This window comes from Hylobates moloch, unplaced genomic scaffold (genome assembly GCF_009828535.3).
Source record: "Hylobates moloch isolate HMO894 unplaced genomic scaffold, HMol_V3 SCAFFOLD_18, whole genome shotgun sequence".
In the NCBI taxonomy this organism is placed as follows: domain Eukaryota; kingdom Metazoa; phylum Chordata; class Mammalia; order Primates; family Hylobatidae; genus Hylobates; species Hylobates moloch.
The window spans coordinates 76,557,913-76,585,457 of NW_026652293.1; the positions used below are offsets into that span (position 1 = coordinate 76,557,913).

Consider the following 27,545-nt stretch of genomic DNA (forward strand, 5'->3'; position numbering starts at 1 on the left):
TCGGGCGGGCGGGGGGCGCCAGCTGTGCGGCCCCGGCCGGCTGGCCGGCGCGGGCGGAGGGCGGGCCGGGCCGGGGGCGCCCCCGCGAGTGGAGTTAGTTTGTGTGGTTGGAGCTGTTGGGGCGGCGGGGGGCGGCGCAGCTGCGGGAGGCCCGGGCGCGGGGACGGGGCCGCTGCAGCTGCGGGGTCGGGCGGGGTGCGGGTTCCCGGCTCCGCGCCGCGCCCCCGCGGGCCGGTGCAGCTGCGGCGCGGGGCGGGCTCCCGGCCGGTGCAGCTGCGGTGGCGCCTCTCGGGTGCGGAGGGCGGCGGGCTGGGGGAGGGGGCTTGGGAGCCGCCGCAGCTGCAGTGGCGCCCGGGACGGCCGCGGCTCCGGGGACCGGTGCAGCTGCAGTGCGCCCGGGGGAGGGGGCCGGCGGGGGAGGGGGCCCTCCCGGGCTGGTGCAGTTGCCCGGAGGCCCCGGGGGCTCGCGCGTCGCGGCGTCGGGGAAGCGGTAGCAACCACCCTCCTCCCGCTGGCTTCTTCTTACGACTTTTCTTTTGTTGTTGCCGTGACCCGGGTCTGTTTTCTCCTCTGTTGTTTAAGGTGTTTTCCTGCTGCACCGGCTCTACGCCCTCCACCTCCTTCCCTGTGGTTTTAACCTTCCTCTTTCCCCGTGTGTTTTATGCACGGCGAACTACGTAAAGATTTGCATTGCTTCCCCACTCGGCACCCCCGCCCCCACCTCTCTGAAAAACAAAACCTCAACCTCACAAAACCCCTATGGATCCGCGGTAGCGAGACGTGAAGGGGTTGATTTGTGGAGTGGGAGTCGCTGGCCCATTGCGGTGCTTGGGACTCATTAAACTGTCACTCACCCCCCACCCCACTGGGTAAATGGGGTGATTAATGTCTGATATATTGGAATGGGTCGAGGGCATTTGTGGAGAATAGGTGGTGTGGCTGGGAAGAAACTGATCTCCCAAGGATGTCTCCTGGACTAAGCGTTCATAATTATGTCACTCACCGCGAAGTTGGAGAAAGTTAGGTTTGTGACTTTGGGAAAGCGAGAAGGACAGGACGGAGTCGTCGGGTTTTGTTACTCTTTAACTCTCCGCCACGCTTTCTAATGGGAACGAAGTGGTTATCACCAGGGCTGGGACGCTGGCGCCTCAGGCCCCAGTTCCGTTTCTACCCCTCGCCCTCCCAGGAGTCTGAGGAGATGTATTTGACATTCAGAGATGTCGCAGCACCCTGCCCGGCACCGGTCAGCCCAGCCCGGGTCGCGTTACAGTTTCATCAGCTATTAGAAAAGACCCACAAACTGGCGGAAAAGTTCTCAAACTTACTAGACCTGGCTTCCCCCCACACAAAGATTTTCTTGCGATCATAAACATTACAGAGTGACCCCCCCCCAAAAAAAAAAGATTGTTAAGGGACACAGATCAAGGGGAAGGCAAGGTGCTTTTTCTGAGCAGAAAGATCAGATATGCAGGTGCAGCATTCATTTTAAGTGACTGTAGCAGGTTGTATCAGTTTATTAATTGGTCTCGTTGAACTGAAGTACTTTCCAGGATTTCAGAAAGTGCAGTTTCAGCTTGTTGGTACTGAGAATTGAAATTTGCATTGACTGTGGCAATGTAAGAAATTTTTCTGAGAAGGTAGTTGTAGATAAGTAATTAAATAAGAGTGAAATAATAAGGTGAACCAGTCTGAAGTAATAGTTCTGAACAAGTCTGCCAACATTTGAGACATGTATACCATTATCTCAGCAGAAAAAAAAAAAAGTGCGGTAATAATGTTGAAATGGGACTGGAGATGTCAAATGGGTTGGTTTAAAAATATCCCTAAACTGCCTTAGAAACTAAACGCTGGAGTTGAATAAAAGTGAATCTGGATTTCCTGAATAGCACCGTGGCTTGAGTGTGCTGTCAGTATGTAAGCCAGTCCACCAACTTAAGACAGAAGTGTTGCTATTCCATAAATACAGTAGAACTCCATATGCTGAGTTTTTCAATTTCTTCTGTTAGAAAGTTTGGAAAAAAAGGAAGACTTTGAAGTATTTTGTTTATACTAACAGAAGAGAAAAGTTCTCCTAAGAAAAAGCTGGTGGCAGGAGTGTAGAGGAGTAGCATATGGCATTAAAAGGAGCACAGCTGGAGGTAGCATTTCCATCTGAACATGATGTCAGAGCAGCTGACAGCCTGCCATCCCTCAGCCTTTTATTCTAACACACAGACAGGGAGTTAGTGTGTGCGGATCTGTGGTGGAGAAGGTATCTCATTCCTCTCTAACATCATCTCCACTTTGCATCTGTCTCTCTTAGTCTGCTTTTTTTCCACCGATGTAACAGACCTGGAGCCAGCAGGACTCAGAGGAAAGGACTTAATCAGGTTTATGTGTCCTAAAGGTAGGAGTAGCAAGAGATTAGACGGAGCATATTTCTGTTTTGGTGTTTTGTTTATTTAATTTTAAAAATCACATTACTTTTCTAACCCAGTTTAGGAATAATATATGAAATTGAGTATTAAATGAACATCTTACTGGAGTTGAAAGTCTTGAGCTTGTTTAGTTTTAATTTTTTATCCCTTTTACTTGAGCGAGTAAATAACTTTAATACACAGAAATATTTCAAGTTTTGAAATGTTAAGAAAGGCTTTAAAATGCTGCTTTTGGAAATCACGTTGGATTAAAATGCTTTTTTGTTGTTCACTGCTATTTAGATTTGATTGGGGTGGTGGTGGTGGGGAAATAGTAAACTGGAATCCAGCATTCAAACTTACATGAGAAGATTATTCTAGTTAAGAAGCTAGATTGTTGTGTAATTAATTCCACTGTGAAACTTTATTCTTCAAAACGTTGAGCAGCACTACTGAAACATACAGCTGTAGTGCTTTTGAAACTGCAGGTTTTTAAGAAGAAGAAGAAAAAACCAAACTTTTGTCCCCAGGAGAATAGTTTGACTGGTTTCCTCATTTCTCTTTCAAATATATATTTAAGAGATCTTTTATTTCAGCATAACAATAATTATTTGCAGGAGTTTTTGTGTTAGCGACTAATTTAGAACTTGTAGATTTGAGCTGCCTGAATTGGCCAGACAGCTGTAATCGCACTCCCCTATTCTTAATCTCTTTATCTGGGCAGCAGCTGCCATATGGCCACAGTCAGCTGGATCAGATGTTTATAAGCTTCCTTCTTCGTCCCTCTCTGTCCTCTCAGCCTCCTAATTTGATCACGGCTACCTTGTGAGCTGCCCTCCAATCTTTATTTTTAGCCTTCTCAAGGATTAGGATTGATGTTAGCTGTGGGGCACTTAAAGTGATTGTATTGTAAATCTTAGTTTATTCTAGCAGTGGCATCTTGCAGAATGTGTTTGGGGTTAGGATGAAGTTTTAGTCTGTCTTGGGCAAAGTGTAGAAGAACAAGAAGAAGGGAAGTAATTTCCGAATATTAAATTAAGTGTATCTATTCCCAAAATGCACTTGCTGAAGATGGGTAGTGTGGAGCCTCGCTTCTGGTCACAGGAAAGGGAAGTCGGGTCTTTATTTTTCAGGAGTTTACCCACTGCAGTTGAATTCTGACCCTTTGTACATCTTTGCCTTTCCCCTCCCTCCATTTCACTTTCCCTCATCAGAAAACAAGGGCAATGATGAATATTTGCAAGAATAGAAGCTAGTGGGAAAACAAAAATATATCAAATTATATTGAAACAAAGTATTTTCTGTTGGCTGAGGTAAGGCAGAACCAGGAAAAAAAAAAAAGTTTCTCTTTTTCTAAAAAGGCTTTAAAAAAATGTTGAACCTGGAAAGCTTTTGAGTTTTATTTAAGCATTGTATGCCTTTATTTTTAAAAGTTTCAATTAATTTTAATATGAAACTCATTTTGCCTTGCAACAGATCAAAGTTTAGATGAGGATTTTCAGAGTTAAATAAAGCCCCTCTGGTTCCTGATATTCTAAAAGTACAGTTTCTACAAAGAAATATAATTATTTTTTTCTCAGTTCGTTTTGAAAAATCTTTGGATTTGTTCATAGTAAAGATGATCTTTTCCATCTGTTGGTGCAGCGCCTTCTGATCTCATACATGTGTGCTATACCTGCAAATCTGAAGGCATTAACATCTGTTTTTATACACAGGGCTTTTGTTGTAACACCCTGACTTTAAAAGTAAGTTGTTTGCTAATTTCTGGACTAATTATGCAATTTCATTTTTTTTCTTGATTCAGCCAAATGTGTGTTTAAACTGTGCTAAGTACAGTCAAGTAGCAAAAGTAATAAAAAGGATGGTCGAACAAGTTTTCTTGATGTTCCAGGATATGTTTGGGACTTTTCTTTGTTTATTATATGAGTTGTTCCCTTTGAAATCAAAGCTATTTTGTAGGTTTTGTGGGACATAATTTGATAAGTAGAGTTAATTAAATTTCTTCTGAAAGAGATCTAAATTCTTATTCTTAGTGACAGACTGTAGTTAAAGGAAGGCTTTTAAAACTTGGGTTCAAGGAAGATGGAGATGCGTCGGAAACTGTTTGGCGGGGGTAAGGAAGTTCAGAAAGTGTACATTTTCCTTCTCGCATTTAGGTCTTGTCCGTGTGATTTGGTAGTGCTTGGGTCATAAGCCTGATTAAAATTCAGGGACATGTACCACGGCGGCCAAAGCGGAATTAATTTTTTTATATGGGGACTAGAGCGCTGAAAAGTTGTTCCTGACCAGGCTCTAATGAGAAATTCCTCTCTCCCCAGGTTATGAAGACAGTATGGAGTTTCCAGACCATAGTAGACATTTGCTGCAGTGTCTGAGCGAGCAGAGACACCAGGGTTTTCTTTGTGACTGCACTGTTCTGGTGGGAGATGCCCAGTTCCGAGCGCACCGAGCTGTACTGGCTTCATGCAGCATGTATTTCCACCTCTTTTACAAGGACCAGCTGGACAAAAGAGACATTGTTCATCTGAACAGCGACATTGTTACAGCCCCCGCTTTCGCTCTCCTGCTTGAATTCATGTATGAAGGGAAACTCCAGTTCAAAGACTTGCCCATTGAAGACGTGCTAGCAGCTGCCAGTTATCTCCACATGTATGACATCGTCAAAGTCTGCAAAAAGAAGCTGAAAGAGAAAGCCACCACGGAGGCAGACAGCACCAAAAAGGAAGAAGATGCTTCAAGTTGTTCGGACAAAGTCGAGAGTCTCTCCGATGGCAGCAGCCACATGGCAGGCGATTTGCCCAGTGATGAAGATGAAGGAGAAGATGAAAAATTGAACATCCTGCCCAGCAAAAGGGACTTGGCGGCTGAGCCTGGGAACATGTGGATGCGATTGCCCTCAGACTCAGCAGGCATCCCCCAGGCTGGCGGAGAGGCAGAGCCACACGCCACAGCAGCTGGAAAAACAGTAGCCAGCCCCTGCAGCTCAACAGAGTCTTTGTCCCAGAGGTCTGTCACCTCCGTGAGGGATTCGGCAGATGTTGACTGTGTGCTGGACCTGTCTGTCAAGTCCAGCCTTTCAGGAGTTGAAAATCTGAACAGCTCTTATTTCTCTTCACAGGACGTGCTGAGAAGCAACCTGGTGCAGGTGAAGGTGGAGAAAGAGGCTTCCTGTGATGAGAGTGATGTTGGCACTAATGACTATGACATGGAACATAGCACTGTGAAAGAAAGTGTGAGCACTAATAACAGGGTACAGTATGAGCCGGCCCATCTGGCTCCTCTGAGGGAGGACTCGGTCTTGAGGGAGCTGGACCGGGAGGACAAAGCCAGCGATGATGAGATGATGACCCCAGAGAGCGAGCGTGTCCAGGTGGAGGGAGGCATGGAGAGCAGTCTGCTCCCCTACGTCTCCAATATCCTGAGCCCCGCGGGCCAGATCTTCATGTGCCCCCTGTGCAACAAGGTCTTCCCCAGCCCCCACATCCTGCAGATCCACCTGAGCACGCACTTCCGCGAGCAGGATGGCATCCGCAGCAAGCCCGCCGCCGATGTCAACGTGCCCACGTGCTCGCTGTGTGGGAAGACTTTCTCTTGCATGTACACCCTCAAGCGCCACGAGAGGACTCACTCGGGGGAGAAGCCCTACACATGCACCCAGTGCGGCAAGAGCTTCCAGTACTCGCACAACCTGAGCCGCCACGCCGTGGTGCACACCCGCGAGAAGCCGCACGCCTGCAAGTGGTGCGAGCGCAGGTTCACGCAGTCCGGGGACCTGTACAGACACATTCGCAAGTTCCACTGTGAGTTGGTGAACTCCTTGTCGGTCAAAAGCGAAGCACTGAGCTTGCCTACTGTCAGAGACTGGACCTTAGAAGATAGCTCTCAAGAACTTTGGAAATAATTTTATATATATATAAATAATATATATATATATACATATATATAAATAGATCTCTATATAGTTGTGGTACGGTCTAAAAGCAGTCTTGTTTCCTGGAAATAAAAAGTTGGGATATTAACTTGTTTTGCACTTTAGAATAGCATGAGAATCTCACTAATTTAGCATTCTGATAAAAGAAACTTTAGAGCAAGTCAGAATAGAGAGGTGTTTTTCCTTTGAGGGGTAGGGGAAGTAAGCCAATAAGAACCTTTTAAACGAATCGTCCTATCACAAATGCTTTCATATGGCTTAATTTTGTCAACACTGCATTGTCTTTTGAGCTCTTTTTTTCCCCCCCAACAAAGTTTTTTTTTTTTTTTTTTTTTTTAAAGTAGAAATTCCCTCCAGTTTTATTAGCCTCTTTATATGTCTCAAATTGCATGAATTTTTTCTGGCTGTTGGAAACCTGAATGCTTTTAGACCCAAATGGAAAATTTCTGAAATGCTGGATTATCTATTTTTAAACAAGCAGTTGACTTAAAACTTTCTGTGGCAACTTCTGGTTTTCTGACGGTTCCCAGTTAGAGAAATGCTGAAAGTACACTGGGATCACTGGGACACTGTCTTATGAAGGTTTGCTTGGGATGAAAAAGGATATTGCAGCTTCAGCAGTGTTGAACTGTGTGTTTAAAAATGTGAATTACTGTTATTGTATACTGTAATTGATTACAGGGGCTGGGGGGGTGTCAAAGAACTTGACAGGTTGTATTGATGCTCTTAGTTGAGTCTTGAAAAGTAAATATTAACGCTACAGAAATGCATGAGTTTCAGTATATTTTTTGTCTTTGTTTGCATTGTATAACTTTAACGAGTGAGTTTAAAATTATTTAATTTCCTTAGAAAAATAGCACCATTTGGAAAAAAAAAACTGGTGTTATGAAGAACGTAAATGCACTGTTTTTATTTTTATTTTATATAATTTAAATTGACTTTCCCACTGTCTTTAAGTTGAAACTGTTAAGCTGAATAAAAACTTAAGCTGCAAATTGATAACTTCGCTACATAACAAGGAAAATATAAATGTTTACAAACAGCTTAAAGATTTGCATGTGCAGTGTGCATTTATAACAAACTTCTAATTGCACAAAACCCATGCCAGCTCAGAGTTTAGGTGTACACATTTACCCAGTTGAGCATTTTTAGAATAACTACTGCACAACTTGACAATAGGTCATTCTCTTTTTTTTTGTTGTTTGCTCCCTTTTTCTTTTTCTGCCCTTCTTCCTTACCCTCCCTCCCTTACTCTCCCCCCCCCCACCACCCTCCACCCCCAACTCATGAAAAGATTCTATGGACTGAAAAAGCCCCAGGCTGAAAGGACTGGACTGCCTTGATTGACGTGGGGAAGGGGGTTAGTAGACTATGTGGATTGCGGCAGCAGAGGCTGCAGCCTAACGTGTGGTTTTAATGACCAGCACGCAAGGCAAAAGCATTTTGCACAGTGTTTGTTTTCCTGTCTTGCACTTACAAATAAGGTCTATGGGAGTAGCATGGAAAACGTTTGCTGTTTTTCCCTTTTTTTTTAATTGCTTTTGTTTAAAATTTGATCGCCTTAACTACTGTAAACATAGCCTATTTTTGTGCTTAAGATACTGAATGGAAAACTCCATTGTGTGTTGCTGGACTGTTTTGGAAATATTTGGTTAAATGTGTGTTAATTTGGCTGTAATGGCATTTAAAGCAAACAAACAAACAAAAAAAGCTGTGAAAATGGCCTTGGAGCATTATCTTTAGTTACTTGAAGAGTTTCTAGTTTTTTTAAAATACAGTTTATGTTCAAATAATTTTTATTAATTTAGAGAAGACAATCAATGTCTGTGAGAAAACGGACTTTCTTTTGGATTTTCTTTTTGTGGTCATTGTGAGTGATTGCTTTTTCCTTTTCTTAGTTTCACATTCTTCCTTTGTTCTAAAACTTAGACTGACATCTAGCTTTGACAATCATAGTATGTTTTATTTTCCTGAGGGGGGAATAACTTATAATGCTGTTTAGTTTTGTACTATTGGTGTGTTGGTGAATTTTTAAACTGTGTGCTAACTGCAATAAATTATATGAACTGAGAATTTCTTGTGTGTATTTTTTGTTGTGATTATGTAGTGTATAGATTCTAAATATGTATCGTACCTGGCATCTTTAATATCAATTCTTTTCGGAGTTTATGAAATTATGAGAATGCCTTAAATCACTCGAATGGAAAATGTGTAAACATTCTAGTCACTTAAGAAGATACTAAATGCACATTTAAAAAATGTGACCCATTTTCACAATCTACATCAAGAATGTTGAGGTAATTCCCTAGAAACTCATGAATCATGAAACTACGTGGCAGCATAGGTTTTTAAAAATACACTGTACAACTACTAATCCATATACCGTAAGTCACTTTTCATGTGTAATTTTATCCTAAGTTGATTGGTCAAATCTATTCTCCTGTGTTCTGGTTTAAGTGGAAAATTGAAGGAGACCGGATGTTTTAATTTGGAAGACTGCTTGGCTAATGACTGGAATTCTAGGCAATTGAATTAGCAGGCATGCAATTGTTCACGATTAGCTGTATACATCCTTTTTGTTGCTCGGAGAACTTGAAAGTTTCCAGGTTTTAATTCTCAAGTTTTAATTTAAACATGTAATTAAATACATAGACCATTGAAAGAACTCTGTTCCCTGCTTTTTGTGATTGTCCCAAGTTTATGCTTATCTAGTTGGGTACAAGTCAGGGTGAGAAACATTGCTGGTTGACCTGGGTAGGGAATTGACAGAACGCTCACACACACAGATGATACTGTAGAGGAATTGTCACGAACAACCCTAAGCTCAAGCAGTCAGGTGCAGGCATGGAGAGGTTTTGTAAATCCGTGCTTGTCTCTAACTTCCAACCTTAAATAGAAATATGACTATGAAATTTTACATTATTACTGTCAAAAGTAAACTATGTTTATATTCAATGGCCTATAGTAAGGTCAATATTTTTAACCTACAGAAGTGGGATATAAGGTCTGAAGTTTGAAAATGGACCATTTACCAACTACCCGGTGGATTTGGATAGGAAGCCACAGGGATTTTGTCATGAAGTATAATAACATAATTTGGAATCCTAATTTCCATCCCCCCCCGGGTTTTTTTTTTTCTAAAACAGAATTTTTAAAGTATGTAACTCATCCTTGGTTTTAACCAGCCAAATACTGTTTCACATGAAAGGGGAATGTACATTTGACCCCCATAGGATAATTTCTTGAGCAGTTACAAGCTTATAAAAAAGGGAGGGAGGGGGACTTTTTATTTTCAGTTCCTATAGTAACTAGTCAAAGTATCTCAAAGCTTCCTGAAGATGTTGAGCGTTTACTTGACAATTTAGTTCTGTGGACTAACATCTAATTTAAAGTGAGGAACATCATCTTAACAATCTTAACTGGATGTGCTTATAAAAATAATATTTTGACATGATTTGGAAGAAATAACTTCTTAAAACATTCTTTGCAAACTAGAACAGAATATTAATTACACAAACTGCCACATTTGGTAAGTGAAATGAAGGAATCATTTATTTGCCACATTTAAAAAAGGAAATTAATTTGTCATGTGATCACGTTGGAAACCATTAAAACTGATTCCTCCTTTGACATCTGGCTGATACATAAGTATATTTTAAATATGTAGTTTTATTTACTTTTGAAAACTTTTTCCTTTAGATAATCAATTATGCACTGGATTGATGTGGGTTCAGCATTGTGTGCTAGGGGTACCCTAGGGAAGATCCAAGAAGTATAAAGTGTTAAGGATACTAGTTTCGGATTTCCTTTCTGGATAATTATGCTATCAGATTGATAGGTGAATCAAATAGAGTTTTTCTTTAACATTTGTTATGAATATCTACAAATACGTTATTGAAAGGTTGGAAAAAGGGGAATACTATATTAACATTTTAGAACAGTTAAATATGGCCAACATAATCATTTTCCAAGTAAATCTTTTAAACTACCATCAAAAAATCTTTTTTTTTTTTTTTTTTTTTTTTTTTTACCAAGAAGTGGCACTACTTAAAAGACCTCGAACTTCCAAGTGTTACGTATAAAACACACACCGACTCACCGACGCGATGAAGCCTTGACTCGAGAAATCCCATTGTACAGATAAGATTTTTTTTTTTTAATGGTCTTGAGACCTCAAAATTTCCTGCATGGCGTGACTATTTTATTCCTATAAAGCTTAAAACATTCTTTGATTTCCACTATAACGAGGGAAAGTTTCACATGCTCTGACTAGGAACCTGAGATAATTTTATATTTTAATTTGTAGATACTGACCTAAATTTTTGTTATAATTGTTGCAATGCTTGAATTTGCTGATAAGGTACAGTGAATTGAGTGTGAATTTGAAATGCAGCAAAGAAAAGCTTCCTTTTCACTGAAATTACTTGACATTAAAATGCTAAAGACACCATCTTTAAAAATAAAGGAATAGTTTTATTTTTCAAAAGCAAATAGCTTTTAGGAGTTTCATTTTGGCTGTAGTCCAAATTTATTATACTGACAGGATTTTGTCCCTTATGTTAAAATTTTTGTACCTTTGCCTACAAAAACACGGCAAAATATCTTTGTATATAATCCCTTGGTTTAAAATGTAGAACCACTTATCTTTTGACTCCGAGTAGGTTTACTTCCATAAAAAAGAAACATTTTATGTTTCTAGGACCTCCATCCTTGCTTACATTTCCTTAATATTATAAAAGGACAGCTAAAGTAATCAGATCTTATTGATGACACAGGAGGTTTTTTAGAAATACTCATTTTCAGAGGCACTTTAGAAATCAGACTTTCAGTATTTTTGCGAACCAACCCCTTAAAAAAATCTTTACTAATTAACTTTTGTAATTTCTTGTGAAAGAAGCTAAACTCCAAATTTAAAACACTGTAATCAGAAAGGATGAGATCATAGAAATGAAACAATGGCATGAAAAGTTGTTTTTTTTTAAGTCTAAATACTTTATAATGTATCTGCTTACACTAAATAAATTGTTGAATTAATCATCCTGGTAATTCAGGCTTATAGGATAGTATTTGTCTAAAAATATTCAAGTACTTGAAATAAATCAGCATTTTTTTTTGAGAGGGATGAATTATCCAGGTAACTTTCCTGATTCGATTCTAACATTTACTAATTTACTGTGCATCATAATTCCTAGGTTTATGTGATCACGGTACTTTTCTTTAGCTGTAGGTACTTTACAAAAAAAAAAAAATTCTTTGAAAACCAAAATTTTTCTTGACTTTTGGGGCACATATGGCCAAATAAGGTATCTCCCTTTTCTAATCTTTGGAAATGGGTTTGCTGTTAAGCTTGCAATTTGCTATAGGAGGCATTCTCTAGTTAGTTTGGCAGGAAAGGAGTGAAAACCCAATTTGGCTTTAAAATGTAGCACATTAGTCAGTAACAGTTTCAGTGAGGATATTTAGAGTGGCTTTGAGAGGCCGTGTGACACCCAGAGAGAGTCCATTCACGGAAATGACTTATTTACACTTTGTTATAATCTCTTTAGTTAATCATTAAATCAAGTAGCTTTTATTAAATGTCAATATGTATGGTTAATATGACTACATAGGAATTTTAAAAAGTCATATTGCCCCAAATATTCATGTTTGTAAAGGGTATATTTGTAGTTAATATGAAGTGGAGCTTGGAAAATGTATTTGAATATTGGTAAACATTTATAGGACAGATTAAATTTGCTGTTTCAATACATAATGCATATACAGTGGTATGAACTTGAAAGAATAGCATAACCTTATTTATGGATGCTGTATGCCAAACCAGAGCTAACTTTTGATATGTGGCAGCTTAAAAGGATGTATCTTTATCATGTATGATTTATAAATATATATTACTTAAAACTGTAAAACAGGACACATTCATTTTATTTTAAAAATCATATTTAATGCAGTTTACCTTTGAGAGGATTTTAAAGACCCAAACATTTTTGTATATCTGATGCTCTGAAATGATCTTTGATCAAAGTAAGAGCATTTAGATTTTTCATCTGACTCTCTTAAAATTTGTTTTTGAAAACAGCCTCGAACTATACACATACCTTTTCTGTCGACCATGTCTTTGGAACTGTATCGTGTAAAGTAGCTATTGAAATGCCAATTGCATATTTACTAGGCAGCAATGCTTCCTAAGGATGTCTATTTGGATAATTTTTGGAAAAGCACAATAGTACAATAATAGATAATTAAAACATTTAAGAAAAGTAGTCATTGTTTGTGAACCATAGTTACCATAGACGCTGGTGCCAACGATTTGTATTTAGTGTAAAAAAAATCAATTTTTTTCTAATTATAATGGTTTCTGAGTGTCACTTAAAAGCTTTATGAAGTAGAAGAAATTTGAGCACAGAACCATAGCTCACGAAAATCTAATTTATAAAAGTTATTTTTATAACTACCTGTTTTTGAGAAAGAAGGTCTCATGCTTGTGCACGTGATGAGGGAGAATGGGACAGGTTTATATTCGAAGCACAGTCATTATCCACGAACCCTTAGCATAACATTTAAGAGCTCTTCAAAATCTCCGAGATTTTGCAACTGAATAAACCGAAAGAAACTGAAGTCTGGCAGATGGAATATTCCTTTAGGTTCTGATTTTTGTTGAGATGCAAACTAAAATTCATACTTTATAGTCGGTTCTCTCTGTTTCTCAATGTCCTTTTATTTACTATAGATGGGTAAATTTTATGCATCAAGTGATTTTGACACCATTGCACAACTGAATTTTCAAGCCAAGTTTGTTTTTGTGTCTGACTTTCTACCATTCTGAAAAAATCGAAACAAATTTAAAATGAACACTGTCTTTGAAATGGGCCCTATTTCCCGCTGGGTACCAGCAAACTGCATATTCCCCCTGAGGGAGGGCTGAGCATGCAGATGAAAGAGCTGAGGCATTTTCCAGGGGCTTATGACAATAAACGACATCGAATTGGATGAAATCCTTAGGTTAAAGGAAAAAAATAAATTAGGGAATATGTTGGGTCACAATGAAGTTTTGCTTTTCATAGTAAGTGTGAAGTCTAGAAAATGTGGTGATTTCTCACATTCTATTTATATGTTATTTTACTTGAGGGATGCCTCAGAGCAGTACTAGAATCACTTCAGTGCAAAAGGAGGAGGAAAGGAGGGTTTGTCATCATGTATTCAGTTCGCTATGTAAAGGTGCTTATCTTGCAGTAAAAATAATATTTTAGTCAAAGTATGACAGGCGGTTTGTAGGCTTGACCAGCATGGAAGGATTTTAAATGATTGGAGTGTTTCTGTTTAAAAGTCAGTCAAGTAACACCCTCAAAGACTAAGGCGATCAATCCTCCTATCGTTATTCTTATTTAGTAGTACATATATGCTTTTTTTCTCTCTCCTAACATAACAGAACGTTTAAGCCTTCTAACCAAAAACAATTCCAAGCTTACATCTGTATCCTGAATTTTAAAATTTGCATTCTGGCCTGGTCGCTTTTGAAATAATGAACTAATTCTGTTATTCAAATTATAAAAATCCGGTGGCCAGAATGGCCCAGTTGTTTTCCATTATTTGTAGACCTACAGTGTATGTCCGATCATCCCCCCTTACAGACTGCTGCATCACGTGCTTTTCCACAGAGAGTGATTGAAAATCACAAAAACTTACAGCTGGAAGGGGCAACAGTGACTTCCGGTTCATTCATCCTGAAAGTGGAGGAGCAGGCATGGGGAGGTGAAGCGGCTCAAAGCTCTTCACAAACATTTCATACCTTCCCCAAGCCTTTGGTATCTATCATTTTATAGATGAATTTTTCTGTTTAGAGGCACACAAAGGCTGAATTCCTTGCTCTGGGCACATCTTTGATCAAGTCTGAATCTGAAATCAACATTCTGGTTATGCCTAAGTGATAAAATTTGCATTATGCAAATATCTATTTACCATGATTACATGTACCATTGTCTGCGATCTATGTTTACCAATGGACTCTAAGATTGGAATGATACTATTTCTTTTCCTGACTTTGACCCTATCAACTATTTAAAAAATACATACAGCGGAACGTTCTCTGATGGTGTCAAAGAGGACACGTTTTGGCCCGTCTCCTTCTGGCTCACCAAGAGCTAAAGCCCTGTCAGGATCCTCCTGACCGACACGCTCTCCCTCTCTGCTTCCAGCTACGAAAGGGTTGCTTGGGTTTCCAAAACATGTTATTTGTTCAACCACAACGAGGCACTGCTCCTTGCAGCTAGTCACTGCAGGGTTGTCAGAGCTGTTGCTGGACGTGCAGAAGGGAGAGATGAAACATGGACCGAGGGCTTCAGCCAAACGGGATCCTCAAAACTTGTTTGCTGCTGAAATGGGAGAATTGAATATTTTTCCACTTAATCTGAAAATTGGCCTTGGTTTCTTGGAATGTTTCTCACCTCCTCTCAGCATCATCTACTGGAAAGAAGGCTCAAGAGAAAGTTGGGGAAGATCTGTCAATGCAACACCCGAGGAAACCCACCCTGATACCTTCATTTCTCCATTTGTAAGACCAGCATAATCATACCCGTGTCACCTTTTTCTTTAGAATAACATGAAAATGAATACGCAAAAGCATTAAGCTTTCAGAGGAAAGATGCTATGCAAATTTGAGGTGACCTCACTATTACAATAATACGTTTTTTTTGCACTAAGAGGAAATTTTTCCTTATCCTAAAGCCTTCCTACCAATGTGGACTCTTTTCAGTGTGGGTTTTTGTGATTTAAATTCACCAAGCACTAATAGTTTCAAGTTTATTTCAGTATTAAGCAGGAAAGCAGTTTCTGCATGAAATGTGAAAATTAAAATACCATAGTAATGAAAAAGATCCCGCATCCTCAGGTGGGTTTTGTAGGTGTGTACATGTTTAGCTATGCACATCTCATATCACTTACATTGTACTTGTGATTCTTTTCTCAAATCCCAACTCTCTCAAAGCCCTTTCAAATCTCTATGTGATTAACTAGTTCAAAGGCTAAGTTGGATACAGATATTTTTTCTCTTCAGGCTGAAGAAATCAAGACTGAAAGCTTTGGTTCATGTTTACTCTTGTATCATAAGTATTTTTAAAAGTATTATTAATATGTATAGTAACAAACAGGCACAGCTCCCCGGGGAGGCACACATATTAAAAGGATTTACCCAGAGATTTAAATGATTTACTCCACTGTCAACAGGAGAAGGTGGCCCATGCCAGAGCAGATCTCAGAGCATCTCAATCTCAGGCCTCGCCTCATCTACGTGCTCTTTTACGTGCAGGTGCAGCCCACGTTGTGGTGTAATGCAAATCTATGGCTAGACTGTATTACAGCGAATAAATCCATTTGGAGGAAAAGGCACCTGGTGAAAGGCCACAATGCGATGGAATGCAATGCTGCTATGTGCGATACTGCTTACAAGAAAACTTTGAGTAAATATTGCATGGGTCAAACTTACGCTCCAACTTTTTCACGTAACAGGGCCACGTATTGGATAGCTTCAGAATCCCCATTCAGCGTGTCCACTTTGCTCTTTGATGCAATGCCACCTCACAAAAGCATTCGAGCCACAGTCATCTTTTTTTTCCTTCTTTCTCCCCTTGCTGTAATGACCCAAATCTCCATTTTTATTTTGTAATTTTCATAAGCTTTTTAAGGCAATGACAATAATAATTCATGTTTGGTGAAATAATTCTTTTGGTTGATATATTTCATAGTTTGGTCTCTAAAAAAAGTTAAAAAACAACAACAAGAACCAAAAACAAACAACCCCCCGCCCCAAGCTTCCCTCTGCTTGATGCCATAGACAAGAGTCCAAAGGACATTAGCTGCTCCATTGCACACATTGGAAGGGAGAGTTTGCTGTGAGCTCAGTCCTTCTAATAGACTGGCAATTTTGTAAAAGGTTTAGAGAATTTTGTTTAACCATTTCTGCATGTGTTTTTAATGAGCTCTTGACGGTTTCTAACAAAGGCCAGGTTGTGTGTTTTCCAGCACTTTCTGACCTGATTCCTCCCTGCTGACTTGGGGAGTGGGCACCTGTGCTTCTCTCCTGGCTCACCTATGGGAGTCGGGGTGGTGGGGCCATCTCCGGGCCTGTCTTCACGCCAGGGATGAATCATGTAGTAGGCAGAGTGGAAGGAGCCTCTTTGTTGACAGCTTTCCATCTGGACTTTGGATATGGCTGATCGTTCATGTAGAGCCGTGGTTAGCTGGAAGGGGCTACGCGAGTCAGCTCCTCCTTAAGGGATCAAGGGTGTGTAAAACATCAGGAAAGAACTGCCCGGGATTTCATTTGCAAAGCTTAGAGAAGCATTTTATCCTCTGAGTTTCAGGTAGCCAGGGTTGTGAATGTGTATGACTGCAGCTTTGACAGGTCGGTCTTTAATAGTCAATAGGATCATTTATAGCCTCATTCAGATAATCCAACTGGAGTACACCTGAATAAATACATCAAGCTCAGGTGGCTAAAAGCTAACCCCTTTCGAGTTTAATAATTAAAATAAACAGAGCTATGAAGATGAATTTCAGTTTGTCATGCATAAATGTAAGAAGCTCCATAAAGGATGGTGTTCTGTGATTCATATAGGAGTATGATGGATGTATGATACGTTTTCCACAGCTATTTAAGAAAACATGATTATCTTAGTCATGGGGTAAAGTTATGTGAAGCATTGCACCATCCAGGCTGTGTCTGGGCCAGTACAGATTTTTTTTTCTTTTTCTTTTTCTTTCTTTTTTTTTTTTGTGAAAGATTACTTCTTGGCAAACTAGATATGCAAACGCCAGAATACAGTAAAACCACATTTAATTGGACCTACTTGCCAACTTCTTGAACACAGCTTGGATTATTCCACTGGAGGCTGCTTCTGTTAAAAGCTGGGGGAGGAGGAAGTGGCATATTGACAAGACTTCAGATAATTTTTTTTCACTCGAAGTACAATTATGCAATGAGCCAAGTTTGGAAGTATTTTACTATGTTTAATAATTATTATTAAAGATATTGTAAAACATATGCATTTGTTAAGTGGAATGTAATGGGAGTAAAATCATGTCATCAATTTTCCTTTGGATTTATTTTCCCATTTTGTGTTTTATTTGACAGCCTTCCAAATTGATTCTAGCCAAAACCATGCACTCTAATATATATCATACTTGATATTAAAGTGAGAATGCGAGTAATTTATAGAATCTGAGTGAGAACAGTTTTCTTCTCTTAGCCAGCCTATACGGAGCTGCCACCTCTGCTCAGGTAGCAACTGACACATGCCTTGTACACAGAAAGGAAAATAATAGGGGTCGAGAGTTCCTCCACACATCCTCCCTGATAGACACTCCAAAACCCACATATCCCAGGCATCGTTCAGTGGGAGATCAGGGGCAAGGAGAAGGATAACTACTTCTTTATGTGTGCGTGAATCTAGAGGAACCAGACTCGTCTCTGGAAATGCAGGTGGGAAGTAGGATTCACTGAGAAGCCATCATTCTGCTCAAGTGAGTCCTGACTTCAGGCGAGGGATCCTAAAGGTGACACCGCGACCCTTCACCTGGAAAGCCAAGGAGGCATGACATCGGTGCGTTTCACATCCTAAGCTTAAACAAATGTATATGGTTTTTACTGCCTCTTTCTCAAGGGGGAACACAGCCCCTGAAACTGCACTCCTTGAAACCGAACAAAGGTGCCATCGCTAATGATTAGCAAGATGCTCCGGATGGTTTGCATCGAACTCCACCTGCTATGTGAAAACCCCATGCTTTTCTCACTTTCCCACTCAAGCTGCTTAGCAGTTGGGTCCTCCTCTCCTCCGAGTGTGGTTATGTGTCGGTTTGACTTCTGTGTGCCCTGTGATTTCATTGTTTTCTTCTGCCCTGCCACAGCAGATGACCAGTGGAGGCAACCCGCTGACAGAGGAAAAGGGCAGGTCCCTGCATCCATCTCAGCGCCCTGCAGCGGGCGGCCTGTCCTTTCAGGCGGGAGTTCCCAGCGGCGTTCCTAGGTGTTTTGAATGTGTGCCCCGGGCTGGGGGAAGCCTCGTGCAGTTCTGCTGCTGTGGGAGGCAGGGGGGACTGGAGGGGACGGGAGCAGTGTGAGGCTTTCATGTGCAGAGGGGACATGAGGACATCTGGACGGCATCCCTGTGAGCAGGGCTCCTGCTGCAGGCCTTTGAAAACCCTGCTGCCCCGGCTCCCCAGCGCCTTGGAACTTTCTCCCCGGAGAATGCAGAAAAGCCAGTGCCCTTGATGTCTTAGACATCCACAGCTTCAACACGTGCAGGGTTGTCCAGGAGCAGTGAGGTTTGGGGTGAGGGCCTGAGCACTTTCTGAAAAGTGCTTAGTTCTAAGAACCTGGAACTAGGAGTGAGGAGTGACATGAGTTCTGCCCTCAAGTCCTCTGATAACCAGCTGTGCAGTCTTGAACAAGTGACTTCATCTCTTCATCTTTAAAATAAACCTTTTGGGCCAAATGACTCGAATGTTTTTCCAACTGTATTTTTTTTTTTTTTTTTTACCTGTTTAACAGAAATGCTGATTGAACTTGGGCTGGGAACAAAGAAATCTTTTCTAATTAGAGTAGAACTGATGACTAATATACTGCTCAGGCTTCTGAGGCTCATTGGGATCAAAGGCACACTCACTCTGATAAGGGAGGGCACAGACCGGGCTGCTGACTCTTTCCACCAGCCTTTGGGTTTTAATATCTAACTCCAGTTATGCCCACGCATGCTGGCCATGTGCTAGACACACGCTTCCTTGTCTTTGCTCAAGTCTAGTGGCTTTTGGGTTATTTGTATTTTTTAATAGGAGAAACCTGAGAGATCCTAAGTAGATATTAGGCAAGAGCTTGTCTAGTTCCATGTTTTGTTTTGTTTTGTTTTGTGTGTTTTGAGATAAGGTCTTGCTCTGTCACCTAGGTTGGAGCTCAGTGGTGCAATTGTGGCCCACTGCAGCCTCGAACTCCTGGCTCAAGCCATCCTCCCATCTCAGCCTCCTGAGTAGCTGGGACAACAGGCGTGCCCTTCCTGGCTAATTTTTTTTTTTTTTTTTTTTCTGTAGAAACAGAGTTTTGCTGTGTTTCCCAGGCTGGTCTCAAACTCCTGGGCTCAAGCGATTGGCCCTCCTCGTTCTCCAAACGTGCTAGGATTACAGGCATGAGCCACCGAACCTAGCCCAGTTCCATGGATTTTAAAAATGTTAAACACCTACCTTTAAGAAAGATGATGAGGCAATATCACCTTTGTTTTTGTTGCTGTCGATTAAAGAGAATGACTCCTAAGGAGTCATTCCTATGAGTCTTGCAGAGTGGTTTTCTGTCTGTTCAGCTCCTTCACAGACTCTTGGTTGGACAGTTCCCCGTCACCTTCCCCGACAGGGCCTTGCCTTTGAAAAGGCTAATTCTGGTAGACAGGCAGCTTCAACAGGAAGTGGCACACCAAGGACCATCGCTTGTGGATGTGGTTCCTGGGATGTGGACTGTCCAAGGGGATACTGATAGGCCTAAAGATCAGAGATCATTTGACTTTGGTAGATTGTCAAAAGAGAACAGAACACAATTGCAAATGGACTTTAAAATGAGAGAAAATCAAATTTCTAGTGACAATCATAAAAACGCCACAATCCACCATGGACAGCCACACCACCAACCGAGTCATTTTTTATATTTCTGGCTTGTACTTAATCCATTCCAGCATGGAGCAAAATGCTACCAGTGTTCTGTGAAGAAACAGTCCAAGAGAATGATTGCAGTCTAATTTGCATAAGAGTCTAACTCAAATATTTTCACTTTTTTTTTTCATTTTGAAGTCACAAAGTAAAATGGTTGAGGAATTTAAGATTAGCATGTAAGCGAGACTGAAATAGGACTATGTTCTCATATTAGTTAAAACTCTTTGGTTGCAGGGAAGAGAAATCCAACTTAAGTGAGTTTAAGCCAAAAAAGAATTTTATTATAAGGCTACTTGGATTCAATGGAATCCAAAAGAGGAATATGGCTAGGCCTTGCGAGCAGCTAGAACTAGAAGCTCAAATGCCGTCTGGATTTGCTCTCCTCTCCTTGCCTCTGATTCTCTTTCTGCTGATTGGCATTTTCTATTCCTCAGTCCACATGGTGGAACAGGGCTGCCAACTGCTTCTGCATTTACATGCCTTCATTTTCAGACACCCAGAGAGAGACTGACTTCTTTTGTCAGTTGCAGTTCCCAAATCCTGGGGGAGGGCTCTGATTGGCCCGTTTGGATCAGGTGCCCACCTCTTGACCAATGGTCGGTGCCAAGGGCGAGGCCCGTTGTAGCAAAATTTAGTCTCCCATGGTGCCATACTGAAGGCACCGCATATGCACAGGGGGCACGGGAGCAGGGGAGACAGTTCCCCAGAATGCGCCTGGTGCTGAGCTGACGAAGCAATGGGGGCTCCTTACATTTCTCAACGAAAATTAAAGGGAAATGAGGAGAAAATATTATTTCTTTGGAAGTGAGAATAGTATATTCTCCCTTTTGGTGTTTCCAGAGTTCATTTCTAACCCATGGCCAAATGGTTAAGTGAAATAATTTTTTTTTTTAAAGTACAGTAAAATATTAATTACTTTTCACTTAACTTGGCTTATCTAATCTTCTTACCTTAGGACCTTACAGTCTTGGAGCATGTTCACATACATTTTTCTGAAACCCTTACTTGATCCATGCTGCAGAGGCCATGCGACTCAATTGCTGAGCCGACCCTTCAGCTATTTAATATCGATCCAGGTGCCCTGTGGGTGGGACAGAGGGTGATCAGACAACAGCACCCGTGAACAAAGAAGATGTCTCCCCTTTCTCCGTGTTCGGGACGGAGGAAGGAGACTCGCGTCACTGGAGAGCTCTGTATTCACAGCAGGTGTGGAATGTGTGTTCTCCACCTAGAAACACCGGAATCTAGGAGGCGAGGACATGGAGGAGTCGAGAGCATCAGTGCAGGTTAACGGGAACCAGGCCCTCTGAGCCTGAGCACCCTGGAGCATCAGCCAGGGTACTGGCTACTGACAAAGTCACACTCCCCTTCTCCTGTGCTTTCAGTGCCACTGTCGGAAAATGAAGCTGTCCCTTAGAAGATCCCTCCTTCCAGCCCCTGGGACACCTGGCTTTCCTGAGCCAAAAGCAGAGAACCACTGTTTCATTTTTTATTTATTTAAATTTTTTTTAACTTTTGTTTTGTATTTTTAGAGATGGACTCTTGTCCTGTCACCCAGGCTGGAGTGCAGTGGTGTGATCACGGCTCACTGTAACCTTGAACTCCTGGGCTCAAGTGATCCTCCTGCCTCAGCCTCCTGAGTAGATGGGATTACAAGTGCATGCCACCATGCCCCGCCCCACACAGTTTTTTGTTTCTGTTTTTGTTTTTCTTGAGATGGAGTTTTTGCTCTTGTTACCCAGACTGGAGTGCAATGGCACAATCTTGGCTCACTGCAACCTCCGCCTCCCGGGTTCAAGTGATCCTCCTGCCTCAGCCTCCTAAGTAGATGGGATTACAAGTGCATGCCACCATGCCCCGCCCCACACAGTTTTTTGCTTTTTGTTTTTGTTTTTCTTGAGACGGAGTTTTTGCTCTTGTTACCCAGACTGGAGTGCAATGGCACAATCTTGGCTCACCGCAACCTCTGCCTCCCGGGTTCAAGCGATTCTGCTGCCTCAGCCTCCCGAGTAGCTGGGATTACAGGCATGCGCCTCCACGCCCGGCTAATTTTGTATTTTTAATAGAGACAGGGTTTCTACACGGAGTTTCTCCATGTTAGTCAGGCTGGTCTCGAACTCCCAACCTCAGGTGATCTGACCGCCTTGGCCTCCCAAAGTGCTAGGATTACAGGCGTGAGCCACGGCGCCCGGCCCACAGTTTGTTTTAAATGGCAGACACAGGCTGGACTCTGTGGCTCACGCCTGTAATCTCAGCACTTTGGGAGGCTGAGGCAGGAAGATCACTTGAGCCCAGGAGCTCAAGACCAACCTGGGTGACATAGCGAAACCTCGTTTTTACAAAAAAAGCCAAAAAACAAAAAACAAAAATTAGACAGGTATGGTGGTGTGCATCTGTGGTCCCAGCTACTCAGCAGGCTGAGGTGGGAGGATCGCTTGAGCCTGGGATGTTGAGGCTGCAGTGAGCTGAGATGGAGCCACTGCACTCCAGCCTGGGCAATAGAGCAAGACACTGTCTCCAAAAATAAAATAAATACGTAAATAAATGCTAAACACAGATTGTCTGGATGTGTGGCTCATCACTCTTTAAGTACTCATGGTCCCATCACTAAAGATACAAAATAATCAGAATCCAGACTTGTAAGAGACTGAAGGAAGGTCCTGATTAGAATTAAGTCCTCAAGGTCAATGTGGAGACACATTGATTCAGTGTATTACAGACTCTGGAGGAAACAAAGGGGGACATTTCAGGCACTGTGGGTTTTGTTGTTGCTGTTTGTACTCCAATTCCTTTTTTTTTTTTTTTTTGATGGAGTGTTGCTCTGGCACCCAGGCTGGAGTGTCGTGGTGCGATCTTGGCTCACTGCAACCTCCACCTCCCGGGTTCAAGAGATTCTCCTATCTCAGCCTCCTGAGTGGCTGGGATTACAGGTGTGTGCCACCATGCCCGGCTAATTTTTGTATTTTTAGTAGAGACGGGGTTTCACCATGTTGTTCAGGCTGGTCTTGAACTCCTGACCTCATGATCTACCCGCCTCGGCCTCCCAAAGTGCTGGGATTACAGATGTGAGCCACTGCGCCCGGCCTGCACTCCAATTCTTGTGATTTGTATTTGGAGGGCTTTCGGGCCTAACATTGGGCTGCTGCCTCTCTTCAGGCCTTTGTTGATCTTCCTGCCTGCCTGCTGCGTGGATGGGGTGCAGATCCCGGCTTGCCCACTTCATGATGGTGAGAGCTTGGGCACATGACAGGGTACCTTGAACCCCAGTTCCTCACTAACATAGAGATTTCAGCAACTCTCTCTTAGAAAGGCCATGGGGACGTGTGAGTTGGTACCTTTCAAGCAGTGGAAGCGTCGTCTCTACTAGGATCCTTTCAGTCTCTGTTTTCAGTGACCGAAAACAGACGCAGACTAGTGTGAAGAAAGAAGAGACTTCATTAACTCACACGGCTAGGAAGCCCAGGAGCAGCGCTGGCCTCGGGGGTGACTGGACACAGGGGCTGAAGATGACACTAAGTTCTTTCATTCTCTGTTTGCCCTCCTCACCCCATTTTCATGGGTTTGCTCCTGTATTTCTGGCTGAAAATGGGCTTTCCTCGCATAATGGGGGAAGCTTGCCAGAGGTGGAAATGGAATTAAGGTAGAGGGAAAATGTTGACGAAGTAGCTACTGCACACTTGGGCCTGGCGATACAGCAGTTCCTGCCGTCATGGAACTTACTTACCAGCCAATGAAACCAAAAATGACGGTAAAGTATCATGAGTGTTATAAAAGTGAAGTGCACCACAAGTGGGACCACGACATAAGTGGAGTCCAACCTGGCTGCTGTGCCAGAGAAGATTCTTCAGAAAGTGGCAGGCGAAGACAAGTCAGCCTGTAAATAAGGGGATGGAACAGTGTTTTGGGCAGAGAGATTAGCATGTGCGAAGGACGAGACAGAGAACTGGGCAAATCTGAGGAAACTGTCAGATCTTTCTCAGTCCAGTGGGTCTGGCTAGAGCACTATGGGAAAGGTGTATCAGTTTCCCGGGGCTGCCAAACAAATCACCAGCAGCTGGGTGGCTTCTAATAAGAGTCCTTTATTCTCTCACTGTTCTGGAAGCAAGAAGCCCAAAATCAAGGAGTTGGCAGGGCCATGCTCCCGCCGGAGGCTCCATGCGGGAATCCTCCCTTGCCCCTGAAGTCCCAGTGTCCGGTGGCTCCAGGCGTTCCTGGTGGCTGCACCACTCCAGTCTCTGCTTCTATCTTCACGTGGTCTCCTACTCTCTGTGTCTTCTCTTCTGCCTCTTTTTTTTTTTTTTTTTGCTACGGAGTCTCACTCTATCACCCAGGCTGGAGTGCAGTGACACGATCTCGGCTCACTGCAGCCTCTAACTCCTGGGTTCAAGCAATTCTCCTGCCTCAGCCTCCCGAGTAGCTGGGATTACAGGCACCCACCATCATACCCGGCTAATTTTTGTATTTTTAGTAGAGACAGGGTTTCACCATGTTGGCCAGTCTGGTTTCGAACTCCTGACCTCAAGTGATCCTCCCACCTTGGCCTCCCAAAGTGCTAGGATTTCAGGTGAGAGCCACTGCGCCAGGTCTCTCTCTGCCTCTTAAAGGACACTTGTCATTGGATTTAGGGCTCACCTGGGTAATGCAGGATGGTCTCCTCGTCACAAGATCTTTAACTTAATGGCACCTGCAAAGACCCTTTTTCCAAACGAGGACACATTCAGAGGGTCCGGTTGTTAGGTGTGGAGATGTCTTTGGGGGATCACCATCCAATTGAGAGAAATGCTACTGGGCTGGTCAGACAGGCCGGGTCCTAGGGGATCTGGGCCTTATCCTAGAGCAGGAGAAAAACAGTTCATTTTGCACTCCAGAAAGAACACTATGGCTGTGGAAGTGCCATGTGAGATGCCAGCAGGGTGGCTGGCCTGTCAGAAGAGGACCGCTGTGGTCCCGGTGAGAGGTGATGGAGGAATGGGCTGAGGCAGCAGCCGAGCCAGGGATGGAAAGAAGGGTTTGGGTCCCAGGCAAACTTAGAAAAACAAGTCAACGGGACTTGGGGACTGATGGGGCTGGGTGGCTGGCAGCAGGGTGGAGGCAGGGTATCATTGGATGATGTGTATCATTGGGATACGTATCCCTCATATTAATTTTCCCCAGGAGACAGTGCTAGGAGGATGGAAAGAATACTGGCTTTGAAATTGGTGAAACCTTGGTTGAATTCCCAACACTCTTCCACCTTCCAGCTTCTTGACCTTGGTTGTGTTTTTTGTTTTTTCTGAGCCCCAGTTTTCTCCTCCATAAAATGGAGACAATAATACTGACTTCACAGGGCTCTTGAAAGAAATAAATGACAGCCTGTTTGGTGCAGTGGGCTCTGGGTGGCCACGTGGGCACCACAGATGTGCTCTTTCCTCCTCCTTCCTCCTGCCTGACCAACGTCCCTTCCTGCAGGGGCTTCCCCGGCCCTCAGCTGCAGCCACCTCCTACTTCTCTCCCACTTGCTTCCTGCACGGCTGGCTCCACCCCACCTGCAGCCTTTTTTTTCTGCTGGGACCTGCCCACAAATTGCCCTCTCCACTGTCCTGGAACCTTCAGCAAATATTTTCTCACCTGTTACCCCTAAGTAGCCCAGGCTGTGAAAGCAACAAGCTGCAAAATGGGTAGTCTTAGCGCCTTGAAAGGGAACCTGAAGGGCTTGCTGAGTTTACTGCCGGCTGCGATGTGTTCATTCACTGGTTTATTCCTGCATCTATGCATCCACTCCCTCAACAAACACTTAGAGTGGGTGAGGCATTGTCTCACACTGCGAACACAGAGCTGAACGGAAATGTGGTTCTCACCTCTTGAAGTTTACTAATTCTACCAGGCAACCAGCCCTCTCTGAGCTCATGAATTTTCTGGTTGCACTGATTTGATGGCTTCACTCTCTGGCTTTGACACCCCCACAGGTAAAGCGACAGAGAGCAGAAGGAGCATGAATTTGAGTCTCCAGTCTCATCCGGGCTAGGTGGACATTAGGACACACAGGCAGGTTCCCAGGAGGTGGAACAGAAGCTGGAACTTCCCTGAGAAAGCAGATACCCCCGTCCTACCTCTCAGACACATTTCCGTCTTCACTGGTGACATTTTTCTCCACCCCGTTTCTTGCCACTTGCCATTCATAATCGTTGCTCTTGGTCTGGTAAGCAGAGAGGGCAGGACAAAAATTCAATTTACTTAAGACAATGTTTTAAGAGCTTGAGCATAAAGACATGTGGTTTCCTGGGACTGGCCATCCCAGGAAGTTGACTGGGACGTCAAGGAGTTGGCTGGCACTAAGTGTAAGTGCCTACCACCTCCTACCCTCCTGGGAGAGGCTTGCCTTGCTCTTCTGAGCACTTTCTACCTTCAGGCTGTCTGGAGCCTCAAGGTTCTCCAAGGAGACACGTATGCAAATGCATGTGTTCTGACACAAGATGCAAATGTCAGGAATCCTCTTTTGAAAGGGCCAGTCTCTAAGACTTGCAAAAAAGGCGACCAGAGACTGACTTAAACCTACCACCCGGAAGAGATGTTGGCTGTGAGGAAGGGAGAAGCAATGAAGTGTGAGATGGTGTGAACTCTGGAAGGCAGAACCCTAGCGAAAAACGAAAGAGTAATTTTGTTCATTGATAAATTCATTTATTCTATTAAGTATTGTGCAGAGCACTATAGGGTTTACCAAGAATAAAAATTGTCCCTGTCCTGGAGGACCTAAAAGAGACCAGAGAGAAAAAGGCAAGTACACATGAACATGTGTTTTGCTTTGAGGATCGTGCAAAAAAGCTGATATGAGGCGAGCACCTCATGTTTAACGTACTCTGCTTCACTCGACATAAATTCCTGGTAGCTTCCCTAACAAAGTTTCAAGGTAGGCACTAACACCATTTTACAGATGAGGAAACTGAAGTTCAGAGAGTAATTTTTCCAGGAACCAGGGTTCTAGCCTAGATCAGCTGACTCTGAAGCTTATTAAATCCACCTGTGGAAAATCAAGTTAAGAAACAGATGAAAGGGGCCAGGTGCAGCACTTTGAGGGGCTGAGGTGGGTGGATCACCTGAGGTCAGGAGTTCAAGACCAGCTTGGATAACATGGTGAAACCCTGTCTCTACTGAAAATAAAAAATTAGCTGGGCATGGTGGCGTGCGCCTGGAATGCCAGCTACTCGGGAGGCTGAGGCAGGAGAATAGCTGGAACCCGGGAGGTGGAGGTTGCAGTGAGCTGAGATCGGGCCCCTGAACTCCAGCCTGGGCGACAGAGTGAGACTTCTATAATTTTATGATATAGTTTTCAATCAGCTGATTTACCTCTACGATTTCAGGAACACCCTGGCATGTTGCACGAGGCTTTGCCTGCTGGGGTGTCTGTTGTTCAGCCTGGACCAGCATGCAGCCACGGCTTCTTTTGGCCTCTGTGGCCGATTCCAAAAGTTCATGTGAGAAGGGATGAAGAGGGATTTTAGAGCCAGAAAGGAATTGAGCTTCCCTCAGCCTTATAAAAGCATGGAAATTGAGACCCA

General features: G+C 42.9%; 1 protein-coding gene across 5 annotated transcripts; it reads left to right on the forward strand.

Annotated features, from left to right (window-relative positions):
• Positions 1-597: 597 nt before the first annotated feature.
• ZBTB18 (zinc finger and BTB domain containing 18) lies at positions 598-8,400 on the forward strand. Of its 5 annotated transcripts, none has more exons than XM_058430637.1 (3): positions 598-2,386; positions 4,715-5,402; positions 5,515-8,400. In XM_058430637.1, the coding sequence occupies exons 1-3, from the start codon at positions 2,374-2,376 to the stop codon at positions 5,522-5,524; spliced, it is 711 nt and encodes a 236-aa protein (XP_058286620.1). In that variant the 5' UTR covers positions 598-2,373; the 3' UTR covers positions 5,525-8,400. The 5 variants fall into 5 exon arrangements, with proteins under 5 accessions (XP_058286620.1, XP_058286621.1, XP_031992679.1 ...); XM_058430638.1 differs by having other exon boundaries at positions 4,715-6,088; positions 6,121-6,200; XM_032136788.2 differs by having other exon boundaries at positions 1,440-2,386; positions 4,715-8,400.
• The last annotated feature ends 19,145 nt before the right edge of the window (positions 8,401-27,545 follow it).

Bases quoted from the DNA above. Each gene is read 5' to 3' on its own strand.
- ZBTB18 (XM_032136787.2), top strand. From the start codon at position 4,479: ATGGAGATGCGTCGGAAACTGTTTGGCGGGG. The intron at 4,510-4,714 runs GTAAGGAAGTTC...CTCTCTCCCCAG, and splicing joins TCGGAAACTGTTTGGCGGGG to GTTATGAAGACAGTATGGAG.